General features: G+C 45.7%; 1 protein-coding gene and 1 long non-coding RNA gene across 2 annotated transcripts; one reads left to right on the top strand and one right to left on the bottom strand.

The window, feature by feature from the left end:
- Positions 1–3840: 3840 nt before the first annotated feature.
- Positions 3841–4594, top strand: LOC143817943 (uncharacterized). The gene is made up of 3 exons (XR_013224221.1): positions 3841–4065; positions 4157–4229; positions 4311–4594. It is a non-coding gene; the product is annotated as an uncharacterized LOC143817943 (long non-coding RNA).
- A 2464-nt stretch (positions 4595–7058) lies between these two features.
- On the bottom strand, positions 7059–9234 carry LOC143817613 (uncharacterized). Its single transcript, XM_077299103.1, has 3 exons — positions 8684–9234; positions 8285–8542; positions 7059–7062 (listed from the first exon to the last, which is right to left on the bottom strand). Exons 1-3 carry the CDS (start codon positions 9028–9030, stop codon positions 7059–7061), a joined length of 609 nt encoding a protein of 202 aa, XP_077155218.1. The 5' UTR covers positions 9031–9234.
- Positions 9235–13588: the final 4354 nt, after the last annotated feature.

The following is a 13588-nucleotide window of genomic DNA, read 5'->3' as shown; positions in this document are numbered from 1 at the left end:
TTTTGCCTGTCTGAAAAAAGACTCAAGCTAGGTAACTGCAGAACCACGAACGCTGCTGTACACTGCCAGAGTTGGGTCTCAGGAAGCATTGGTTGTCGTGGTTGCATAACTGTATCTACGTAACCTCCTCATCTTCCTTCTCCTCCTCTGCTGAGCTTCTCAGCTGCATGCCTCTGGGTTTACACCAAGTGTGATCAACCACCTCATCATCATCTCTCTGTTCTTCCACTCCTTGCTCTGAGAGATACCCTCCTCGTCTTCCTGCCTTGACAGCACAGTACAGTCTGCAGGCACATCAAATATCTGAGTCTTGTCACAAATGGATTGCCTTCACCCATCGGGGTTAAGGTTTGTTGATGAGGGTTTATGCTCGGACCAAACTTCGTCTGGCCATGGATCAAAGTGAGAAAAAAATTGGCCATCGGTGAAAATGATTTCCTCCTCTTGACTCTGTGAATCTTTAGAGTACATGGCAAACAATATGTGAAGAGATCTGCAGACTCAGCCATCCATGTCAGTTGGGTGCTTGGAGAGTTGTGATGTGGGGTAAAAAAAAGGGTAATTGGGGTTCCACCACTGAGGACTGTACTGTGTGTGATGTTAAGGTTGAGGGAGAAGAGCAGAGGCCACTTGATGCAGCGCTTGCTATCTACTGGATCACATGCTCATTCTGGCACTCATCTACAAAGCATACTGTTGCATGGCTGTCAAAGGAAGGTAACGGAGTTACCCGTCCTGCAACAGAAGTTGTAAAAATGCTGCAAAAATTCTAACTGCAGCATAACAAGCCGACTTCTCATCCCTCAAATCATACCTGTCTCACAACCCTAAACAGCTATTCAGTACTTTTAATTCTTTCCTGCGTCCACCAGTTCCCCCTCCCTCTCCTCTCATCTCAGCTGAATACTTTGCCTCACCACCTGTGAACTTGACACAATAACATCCCACCTCATTCCAAACTTTGCCACAGTCTTCATCACAAGTCTAACCCACCTTTTCAACCTGTCACTAACATTTGTTGTCTTCCATCCTGATTGAAACATACCTTGATCACACCCACCCTCCCATCCTCAAAAATCCCACCCTTGACCCATCCACTGTGCCTACCTACTGCCCCATATCATTTCTCCTCTATGCCTCCAAACTACTGGAACAACACATTCATTTTGAACTGTCCTCTCACCTCTCCTCTTGCTCCCTCTTTGACCGTGAACAATCTGGCTTCAGACCGCACCATTCCACTGAAACTGCCCTGACTAAAGTAACCAACGTCCTACTAACTGTGAAATGAAAGTGACACAAGTTTGTCCTCCTCCTTCTACTGGACCTGGCATCTGTCTTTGACACAGTGAACCATTCCCTCTTACTACAGACTTTCTGATCTGTTGACTTTACAGACTTGGCCATTTGTTGGATCTCTTGGTACCAAACAGAAGGGACATTTAGTGTCTCCCACTCACATACCACCTCCTCATCTCACCCCTTATGTGTCGGTGTCCACCAAATTTCAGTTGTAGGACCGGGAACTGTGCGTAGAGGGCTTATGCCTGTGCTACCTCCCTCTTAAATGGACAGCCTGCTTCAACCTAATGTATTCCCAACCTAGAGCTGGGTGACACCTTCTATTTAAGGCTTCTCTTCCAATATAGAGGTGCCTGAACTACGTTGTTAGTTTGCCTTGCATGCTTGCTAGGTGTCAGGTTTCCCAGGTCTGCTTGTCTACCCTGTACCCATCTGCTATTACCTGTCTGTGCCCATCTGCTCTTACATGTCTGCGCTTTTCTGTCCATCAGCCAGTCCAGATCCCACCTGCCAAAGCCCATCTGTCTAACACCCGGTCCAGCCTGCACCTGCCAGTGCTTTTCTGTTCCTCAGCCAGTCACATCTACACCTGTGGTTCCAGAGTCCCTACAGTGCCTGCCTGCGTTTTTCATCCCTCCTTTGGGCCATAGCATAGCAGGGGGTCAGCTGCTACTGTACCTTCTGTACTTCAGCCATGGAGTAGCCCTGGTGCCACCTCTCCCTCCTTGGGTCACAGTTTTCGCCTGCTGCTACTTGTCCAAGTAGGTATTTGGTAGGCCACCTAGTTACGCCCCTTCCAGGCTCTCCGAGGAATGCAGAACACTGATTCCACCACCTTGCCCATTACAGTCTCCATCTGTTGGGTTGGCTGCAGTGGAAGAGGTGTCGATCCCCACTATACTAATTCTACTTTATTGCAATTGATGCCACTTTGCTGGTGTCTGCCACTCATTTTTGTAAATGTGTAGACTCCTGGTTGGGTCTCCTTCATGCGTGTTGCCTGTAGCAGTTAGCCTCCAAGACCATCAGGCCTCCACTTCCTTGACTCCGAGTTAGTATCCTAGATTTTTTCTGACAATAGTAGTCTAAGAAATTTGTATGATATTTGTGCCACCTGAGTGTGGCTGAGTATGAAAGCAGGTTGAGCTGTTGTGTTATGATTGAACTGGTGGTTAGGAGCACTAGAAATGACCAGATGAGCAAACTAGTAATACAGGACAAGCCCTGGGAAGTGGGAGCTCTGCTGACCGCAACCCCTAATCCTATCACAACAACTAGAAATAGCCGTGGAGCGTTCCTGACTCTGCCTAGACGCCTCTTCACAGCCTAAGAGCTAACTACCCCTAAAGATAGAAAATACAGCCTACCTTGCCTCAGAGAATTCCCCAAAGAAATAGGCAGCCCCCCACATATATTGACTGTGAGTTAAGATGGAAGTCACAAACACAGGAATGAAATAGGTTTCAGCATAGGAGGCCAGACTTAACTAAACAGACTGAGGATAGAAAAGGTATCTTTGCGGTCAGCATAAAAAACTAACAAAAAACCATGCAGAGTGTGCAAAAGAAACCACCGCACCGTCTCACGGCGCGGTGGTGCCACTCTGCATCCCAGAGCTTCCAGCTAACAGAACAAAATCATGACAGCAAGCTGGACAAAAAAACAGTGGTAGCAAATAAGCTAGTAGAGACTTAGCTTTTGCTGAAGTAGACAGGTCATCTGAAAGATCCAAGAGAACTGAACCAGTACTAGGACATTGACAGCTGGCACCAAATAACTATCTGAGTGGAGTTAAATAGAGCAGCCAGCCAAGGCCTAAACGAGATCAGCTGGAGAAGGAACCTCAGAACCAGCAGCTCCACTCACAGCCACCAGAGGGAGTCCATGGACAGAACTCACCGAAGTACCATTCATAACTACAGGAGGGAGTTCGAGAACAGAATTCACAACACTGTTGCATATGGTATCAGGGCTCCCAGCACCGGAGGACTACACTGATCCCTCACCCATTTTATCTTACTGTGACTTTCAATGGAAAGCTGTAAATGCCGTCCTAGACCCCGATGCCTCATGTCTGGCTAATTGCTGTAGTGCCATGCTACAGTCAGTTAGTACTGTGGGTGCATTGAGGCCATTTTCCTGGTGTCTGCCCCTAATTTGATGTGTTTTAGCAAAATTTGGGGCCGTTATAAAGTGTGCATGCGTTTGTTCGTTTGTTTTTGCCTCCCATTGAGCTGAATCGTGTTGTAATAATTATAGGGGATAAGGGTGGTTTCACACTTGCGTTTTTGTCTGCAGCGTTTTTTACCAAAAAAACGCATGCGTTTTTTTCCCCTATATTTAACATTGAAAACGCATGCGTTTTTTGGTGTACGCGTTTGCACGCGTTTGTGAACGCATGCGTTTTTTAACTGCATGCGTTCATTTAATAAAATGCAACTTGTAGTATTTTGAGGGGCGTTTTTTTTTCCCAAAAAAACGCATGCGTTTACATGCGGTTTTTTTGGCCAAAAAAATGCATTGGAGTCAATGGGGACGCATGCGTTTTTTTTGACATGCGTTTGCATGCGTTTTTTTGACGCATGCGTTTTTTTGGCACCATTGAATTAAGTGTAGATAAAGATGTCTAGACACTGATAAGACTCCCCCATAGCAGCAGGGTTATAAAAGGAAGGTGGGGGGAAGTTTCTGGTCACTTCTCATCAGACTCCAAAGAAGACAGCACCCTGCCCGGACGCATTGTTGGACAAGACACAGAGCAATGTGAGTATATGCTAGCCAATGCATTCATTTTCAATTTTTTGGATCTACATGTCCTAATTTCTTCTATTTTTTTTCTTTCAACACGAATCAGAATGTCTTCTCCGGTTTCCTCGTCTGATGAGGAGTTCCAGCCACGTCAATCAGAAGTGGATCACGTGAGCGAGGTATGTTTTTTGTCCGTCAGCTTGGCAAGTATTGACTGTCACATCGACACATGAGGCAATTTTTTTTTTTACATTTTATAGAGCACTTCAACTGAGGGACAGAGAGGTACTGAGCAGCGGAGTCAAGGTCCAGGTGGAAGACGGCAGCGGGTATGTATACCAGGCAGACTGTCCTTATTGTAATATTCTTTTAACTTCCTTTCTGTATCCTTGTTTTTCTATACATATTTCTTATATCATCCTTTTCTGAAAGTTGTCTTTCATATTCCTGCCCTTTCTCATCTTCGTGTCTTATTTTTTCCAAATGTGGTTGAGCAAACTTAAATGATTTTGTTTTAATTTTAGGTTTCACAACGGGACGACGACCGGATTGATAATGACCTGCTGATCAGTCTGGTCCAGGAGCGAGTCCCGTTGTGGGACAGCCAGGATCAACAGCACGCCGTCAATAGTGTTCTCCGTCGTTTGTGGAGTGAGGTGGCCCAAGCGTTGTGGGATGGCTGGGAGAATTCCCCGCCACGGGTCCGTAATGCATTTGGTAAGTATTGCACGGTAGTGTGAAGCAACAGACCTTGGCCATGCTCTCTTGACTGTGTGTGATGAAAGAAACTTTTCGTAGTTTCTGTCATCACACACAGTCACGAGAGCACGGCCAAAAGTCCTTATTCTGACCATTATATTTTTTTGTTATTTCACAGTGGAAAAAGTAAGGACACGTTGGCGTTCCATGAAGGACCGCTTCAACAAGGACCTACGTGCAGAGAAGAGTGCAGCTAGTGGTTCCGGAGCAAGGCACCGGCTCTACAAATACCACCGTGTGTTGGCCTTCCTGAGACCGGTCCTTCTCATGAGAACGTAAGTATTTCTCACATGCCTCCGGTTGTATTGCATTGACATAATCTGTCACTTTTAATTCCACAGGATGTACCGTCTTGTTATAGTTTGGTATTAATTTTCTGTTTTCTTTTTTCACAGCACACACTGCACGACTGTCGCCACTGGTTCTGGAGCGGTCCTTCAGCCGGCATCCATGGACCCGTCCCAGCCATCCAGCAGCGCAGCACCAGGTGGGTCTTCCACACTCACTGGAGACCAGGGGGCTGGCCCATCAGGTCTTCCCCTTTCGCAGTCCTCTTTTGCTGCACCCATTTTTGCGGGCTCATCCAGGCAGCGACAGAGGGCTTCGGATAGGTCCCTCATGCCCGAGTTTTTACACTTGAGCTCGGTTTTACATGAAGCTATCAAGGCTTTAGGTGACAGAATGGATGTGACCCATAATCTATTAAATTGCCGCATCCAGGATGTCGCCAAAAGCGTTGATCAATTGAAAGCCGACCTCAAGAAGCCAGCTCATCATTTTTTCAATCAAATCCTAGAGGGCATGTCGGAACACCTTAGTCGTAATGTGGCGGCATATCCAACTGTGCCGTCACTGTCACAAGTAAACACTATTCCTACCTCTGCTGCATACCACTGCACGGCCACCTCTATTCCCTCTACAGGTGTACTCCACTACAGCGCCAACACGATGACGAGTGCTGTTGGGCATCCCACCGCCACCACCGTGACGACCGCTGCTCCGGCTTGGACCTCCTCCGCTGACACCACGATGACGCAGGACCCTGGCATGGCTTATCGGCCCGGCACCCTCCCGATGCAGCAGGACCCATCCATGCAATATCGGACCGGCCCACCCCAGATGCAGCAGGACCCAGGCCTGGCATATCTGACCGGACCCACCCCGATGCAGCAGGACCGAGGCGTTGGTTTCCGGGCAGGACACCCCCCGATGCAGCAGGACCGAGGCGTTGGTTTCCGGGCAGGACACCCCCCGATGCAGCAGGACCGAGGCGTTGGTTTCCGGGCAGGACACCCCCCGATGCAGCAGGACCCATCCATGGCGTATCGCACCGGGCCCCCCATGATGCAGCACGACCAAGCCATACCTTTCCAGGCAGGACCCACCCTGATGCAGCAGGACCCATCCATGGCTTTATGTTCCCCCCCACCAGCAATGCAGCAGGACACTGTTATGGGATTTGTTTCCCCCCCCCCCAACGAGGCACCAGGATCCTGGAAGGGTTTTTGTTTCCCCCCCCCAACGAGGCACCAGGACCCAGGCGGGAGTTTATCTTTCCCCCCATTGGACTCAGACATTGCCGAGCGCTCCACAATGGAGACTGACTGTGTGGAGCCGGGTCCTGACGTGTCTCCCGCCCACACTTTACAACATAGCCCAAGAAGACTTCCCCCAACCCGGAAAACCCAACGTAAAACTGGCAAAACGCATAAAAAACAAAAAACTTTGATTATTCCTCCCCCATCACCTACCGATGTGTCTCAACCTTCCAGTGTGTCTCAAGCCCCTCATGTTTTAAGCCCCATCCCCGAACTTCCAGACCCTTCAAGTTTTCTTGCCCATTCTCCTGCCACCTCTGCCTCCTCCACGGTGAGCCAGGCTTCAGTTCTGAATACCCCCCAGTTACGTCACTCAACCCCAAGCCGGCGTGGTTCAACCCGGCGCGGTACCAAAAAATAAATTTGTTTTTTTTTTCATCAATAAAAAAAAAGTTTATTTGAAACAATTATGTTTGGTTTATTGTGTCTTTCACCGCTCTCAATACACACCAATAAACTTCGTCACACACTTATTCTTTTGGCCTACACATATCTCCAGTAGTATAAAATACCAGACAACATCTATATGTGTTTCTTTAGTATACAGATATGAGTTGGCCAAAAAAATAGTATTTATTTCCATACTCTTATTTTTGTACCTAGTGTAGTGTCACTGTACAAAGAGAAAATGGTGGAAATCAAGTTCAGAACTCAACTGAACCGATCAGATGTCAAAATATATACCTGACCGATTAAGTTGATTACTGCCTTGTATATTCACCATATTCTATATAGCACATTATGTGACAATGGTTGTCAAACAGATGGGACAATTGTTCTCACACTCTACATATCTATGCTCACCAGGCCAGGTGTAAGAAATTGTGAATTCATGATCATGTATATGTTTATCATGAATTTATTATTGCTTACACTTGACTTGATGGATATAGAGACCGTGACAGTCTTGAAGCAATGACGTCAACAATATTAGAATTAATAAATAAAAATTTTATACCATAATTATAAGTATGGGGCCCGTGGTTTATATCATTCTTTGAAAACCAAAATAGGGAGTGCAACAGAGGTAAATTACGATGAAAAATTAAAATTTATTACCTCAACAACTATCACCCACTCCTGGTTTTGGATTACAAAATGTGATATACATATCTACTGCCCATCTTTGGTCAACCTTTGTTTAGAGAGGAAAAAGATAGTAGACATGGTGAACACAAAAAAGTTTATTAATTACAAAAATTTGTATCAGTGTTTAATAATTGGTAAACATAAACATACAACAGGACATTTACACAACATTGTCCTGCCATGACACACGTCCAATATCGGACACAAAATAGGCCGCAAATTGGTCCCGCATAAGACCAACGGCTGCAGTTGACCGCATCGGGTGATGCTGAAAATCAGGCAATGGGTGTGCAACAGGTTCATCAAGTTCAATGTGGGGTCGCTCCTTAGCCATTATATAATTGTGTAGCACCACACAGGCTTTGACCACCTCGTCCACTGTTTCCACTTTTAGATTGATGGCTGTTGCAAGAACGCGCCATTTAGCAACAAGAATGCCAAAGCTGCACTCTACGGTTCTTCTGGCCCTGGTCAGTCTGTAGTTGAATATTCTTCTAGTGTGGTCCAAGTCCCTACTAGAATAGGGCTTCAGGAGATTTTCACACATCTGGAAGGCCTCATCCCCAACCATAACAAATGGCAGCGGTGGGCCTTGAGTGTTAGGGAGAGGCTGTGGAGGGGGAAAATTAAAATTGTTGCCATACAACCGACGGCCCATATCCGAGCTCTTGAAGGTTTGGGAATCATTGCCACGGCCAAAAGCTCCAATATCCACGGCGATGAAGCGACACTCCGCATCCGCTATTGCCATAAGCACTACCGAAAAATATTTTTTATAATTATAAAACTCAGATCCGGTTCTGGCAGGTTTGACAATGCGGATGTGCTTTCCATCCACCGCCACTAAACAGTTTGGGAAATCACACACGTTCAAAAATGTAGTTGAAATTTCCCGCCACATGTCCACGGTGGGTACGGGTATAAACTCCTCACGGAGTGCATTCCATAACGCACGACAGGTGTCCACAACAATTCCGGAGAGGGTTGAGATTCCAAGGCGGTATTGGAAGTGCAGGGAAGATAAACTCTCTCCTGTGGCAAGAAATCTAGAAGAAAAAGAAACAAAAACAAAAAAATTTAAAATCGGCTCTAATGGTGTCTTTTAAAAAAAAAGAAAAAAAAAACAAACATAGAAAACATGTCATAACAACAAAGTTGACGGTCATTGGTTTAGTTTTGGAACGTACCGTAATGTCACTAACAGACGTTCCTCAGGTGGAATCGCTCTACGGAGCCGTGTGTCCTGTCGCCTTATGGATCCTTCAACACGAGCCAGTAAATCCCGGAAAGAATCTTGAGACATTCTGGTATAATCCTGGAATTTCTCCGGGTTGGCATTCAGCTCCGCATAGAGCGTGTGATATGCTCCACGGCTCTCACGCACTTCAATGATGGGGTGCCTCCAAAAACGCCGACGCTGTCTCCTTCTCCATCTTTGGCGGTTTCGGTCTTGCTCCCAAGCAAAAACACAGGCAAGGAAAATCTTGAAGCTGAACTCCAGTTTGAAATAAAAGTTATCCATAGAAAAATCCATCGTTACACCGGAAACAGTAGCAAGCTCTGAAAATTTATGTCCCACTAGGGTCTATATATTGAGAGACCATCATATACGCCCTCTCTATTCCCATTGGTTGTGTCTGGTAATTTTTTTTTTTTTTGGAAAAATGATCAAAAAAACGCAAACGCATGGTGCAAAAACGCATGTAAACGCATGTAAACGCTGCGTTTTTTTGACGCATGCGTTAAACGCATGCGTCTAAAAAATGCAGCGTTTACATGCGTTTACATGCGTTTTTGCACCATGCGTTTTTTTAAAAAAACGCATGCGTTCAAAAACGCAAGTGTGAAACCAGCCTAACTCAGGAGACTCTTTGTGTGGAACAAGACAACTACAGGACACAGTTTTATAAGTGGTAAAGTCTATATTATCACATGGTAATTCAAACAGGTGCAGAGAGAAACTCAAGTCCACAACACTTGGTGCAAATAATGAATGCAGCTTAGCAGTCTATAGGAAACTTCAGAGGGAAATGCAATCAAGCAGAAAGTCTATGAAGCACAGTTATTCTTGAGGAAACTTGACACGAATAAATCCTTGTCTTAGTCCAAGCACAGATAGATATGCTTATAAGGCAGTTCAAATCATATCTTAGCTCAACCAGGGAGGCCTGGTTAATAGTCTCAGGTTATTGCAGAGCAGCAGAAGCTTACATGTCCAGCAAATGCAGATGAAGTAAAACACGAGCAGCAGATGAAGGAGGATTACTGGAAACTTGTGTATGCAGCAGGAACTCAGAGCTGAGTAGCAGGATCACCACACAGGTTCACAGGAGCAGGTGTATAGCCAGGGAGTAATCAGAGGTCAGGAGCTGGATGCAAGGCAGAATACTGTAGCACAGACTGAAGGCTGGGTTGGAGTTTTATAGCAGGAAGACACAGTGCACATGAGACCAAAGACGCCATCTTGGAAAAGGGCAGTAATGCACAAAAGGTAAAAAATGTTCAGAGTACTGACATTACTCCCTCCTTAGAAGCGGCCTCAGGATGATCCTGGACCTCGTTTCTCAGGGAATCTCTGATGAAAACGAGAAATCTTCTGTTGGGCATTGATGTTTTCCACAGGTTCCCAAGAGTCTTCCTCAGGGGATATCACAGCCATCTTATCAGATATTGGAGCCAATTCCTGCAAATCCTGTAATTAATAATTTCCTCCACCACAAATTGTTCTTGCCCATCAATCACTACAGGCTGCGGAGGTGGCACAACACATCCCTGGAAGGTATTATGAGATACAGGCTTTAGTAAAGATACATGAAAAACTGGGTGTACCTTCATTGTCCTAGGCAGCTTCAGCCGGCAGGTCACAGAGCTCAAAATACCAGTGATCTTGAAAGGGCCAATGAATTTCTGTCCAAGTTTTTGTGAAGGATTGTTTAACTTCAGATTCTTAGTTGCTAACCACACGGAATCTCCTACCTTGAACATGGGTGCAGGTTTACGGAATCTATCAGCCGATCTCTTATAACGTTCTTGAGCTGTGGTCAGGGATTCCTTCAGAACCTCCAGATTTTGCCTCATCGTAGTAAGCCTTTCCTCCACTGCTGGAACCGGAGAATTAATTGGAGACCTTGGTAAGATACACGGATGATAACCCAGATTGGCAAAGAAAGGTGTAAATTTAGTGGAGGCGCTCTGAGAATTATTATATGAAAATTCAGCTAACGGCAGCAACTCCAACCAATCATCCTGGAGATGGCTGACATAGCATCTTAGATATTGTTCCAGCGTCTGGTTGGTACGCTCAGTTTGACCATTTGTCTGGGGATGGTAAGCAGAAGAGAGACAGACATTAATATTGAGTGCAGAGCAAAACCCCTTCCAGAATCTTGAAGTGAACTGTACTCCACGGTCAGAGATGATCTCATCCGGAACCCCATGCAACCGAAAGACATTTTGTATAACCAAGTTCACTGTATCTTTAGCTGAGGGGAGGCCGGTGCACGGGACAAAGTGAGCAGCTTTAGTCAGGCAATCAGCTACCACCATGATTGTATTCATGCCCCCCAATGTAGGCAGCTCCACAATAAAGTTCATTGATATAGACCCCCAAGGACAGGACGGAACAGGTAATGGTTGTAGAATACCCGTAGGTGCCTCATGAGGAGTCTTGTAACGGGCACATACCTCGCAAGAGAGAACATAGTCCTTGGTATCCTTCAGGCAAGTTGGCTACCAGAAGAATCTGCTCAGGAACTCTTGTGTCTTCTGTACCCCCTGTGACCAGCCAACTTGGAGTCATGTACCAACTTGAGGACCTGCAGACGGATGACCTCAGGGACGTAGATACATCGATCTCTGAACCACATGCCACCCTTAAAGACAAGATTAATATCCACAGGTGGGTTGGCCAGAAATACATCACCTTCATAGGCCTCCCTGCACTCCTTCCACAAGTCCTGATCGTGGATAACTCCGATGAAATTGGCATCAGATAGAATGGTCTTGGACAGGGCTCCAGGTACGGAATCCACAGCATGGATTCGGGATAAAGCATCAGCCTTCTCATTATGAGAACCTGGACGGTACGAGATAACAAAGTTGAATTGATTTAAAAAAAAGTTCCAACGAGACTGACGAGGAGAAAGACATCTAGCGGATCTAAGGAACTCTAAATTGCGATGGTCAGTTGGCACTATGATCTGTTGTGCAGATTCATGCAGATGATGCCTCCATTCTTTGAAAGCCACAATAATAGCCAGCAATTCCTTGTCTCCCACGTCGTAATTCTTCTCTGCTGAGGTTAGTCTACGGGAAAAGAAAGCACAAGGATGAAGCAGACCCTTCTCTCCAGTTCTTTGGGAGAGAATAGCCCCCAAAGCATTATCAGAAGCGTCCACCTCCACAATGAAAGGATGTGTTGGATCTGGGTGTATCAACAGCGGTGCTGATGTGAAACAGATCTTAAGCCGATCAAAAGCTTCTTGAGCCTGTGATGACCACTTAAAGGGCTTTTCCTTCTTTGTCAAGGAAGTAATGGGTCGGACAATATCAGAAAAATTTTGAATGAAGCGTCTGTAGAAATTTGCAAAACCAATAAAACGTTGGACCTCCTTAACGTTCTTGGGTACCGGCCAGTCAAGGATAGCCTGAATCTTACCAGATTCCATGTTCAGCCCCTGGGGAGAGATGATATAACCTAAGAACTGTATCTCAGAACAATGGAACTCGCATTTCTCCGGCTTAATATACAGATGGTTCTCTTTCAGACATCTTAAAACAGTTTTGACATGTTCTTCATGTTCCTGTAGAGTCAGAAAAGATTAGTATATTGTCCAAATAGATCACTACAAACTGGTCCAACAAATCTCTGAAAATGTCATTAGCAAGGTGTTGAAACGTTGCAGGGGCGTTACAAAGCCCGAAGGGCATCACAAGAGATTCAAAGTGTTCATTCCGGCATCTGAATGCTGTCTTACACTCATCCCCTGGACAAATATGCACCAAATTATAAGCCCCACGAAGATCCAGTTTAGAGAACACCTTAGCATGGCGGACTCTTTCCAGTAATTCGGGAATCAGAGGCAAAGGGTAACGGTTTCATACGGTTACCTTATTGAGTTCCCGATAGTCAACACAAGGTCTCAGGGTCCCATCCTTCTTCTTTGCAAAAAAGAAAGGTGCCCCTGCTGGTGAGGAAGAAGGACGTATGAAGCCTTTGGCCAGATTTTCATCAATATACTCCTTTAAGGCTTGAAGCTCAGGTGCCGCCAAAGGGTATACATTACCAAAAGGAATAGCTGCCCCAGGAAGCAACTCAATGGGACAGTCATAATGCCTGTGTGGAGGAAGCTGATCTGCATTCTTCTTGTCACAGATGTCAGAGAACTCTTTATATGCTGGAGGTAAAGAAAATACCTGTACATGTGGTTCCATAGCCGTGGATTCAGGGACAGCTTCTGTTAGCTCTGAGTTGCTCCTTGTTGGGAAGATAATCTCCTTGGTCTCCCAGTTGATAATTGGGTTCTGAGAACGCAACCAAGGAATGCCTAAAATCACAGGAAAATGAGAAGAAGAAATTAGCAAGAAAGAAAGTTGCTCCTGATGATTAGGCTCCAACAAAATTTCAAGGGGTACGGTCTCCTGATCCACAGGCCCAGAGATTAAAGGTGACCCATCCACTGTTTCCATGGTAATTGGAGAGGCTCTTTGCTGAATTTCAATACCATGTTCCTTGGCAAATGCAATATCCATGAAATTGCCACCTGCACCAGAGTCAATCATAGCTGCACTGGAAATCCACTGTCCTGAACACAGGATCTTAATAGGGAGAGAACAGTGAGAGTTCTTTTCCTTCAGCTCCTTGGGGGGTGAAGTCATAGAAAGTGAATGGAATACAGCGTTTAAAGGCAGGCTACATTCAGAGATGTCAGATTCATCATCACAGTTGTCATACTCCCCTATTGCTGCTAGCACCTTGTTAGGCCATCTAGGACACTTAGGACAATTGATCAAGAAGTGGTCAGACTGGCCACAATAGAAACATAGACTCTCACGAAGGTGATGCTCCCAGCACTCATTGATCTCACCCCTCT

Source organism: Ranitomeya variabilis, chromosome 3 (genome assembly GCF_051348905.1).
Source record: "Ranitomeya variabilis isolate aRanVar5 chromosome 3, aRanVar5.hap1, whole genome shotgun sequence".
NCBI lineage: Eukaryota > Metazoa > Chordata > Amphibia > Anura > Dendrobatidae > Ranitomeya > Ranitomeya variabilis.
The sequence above is the reverse complement of the archived record's forward strand: the minus strand, read 5'-3'. Positions and strand labels throughout refer to the sequence as shown.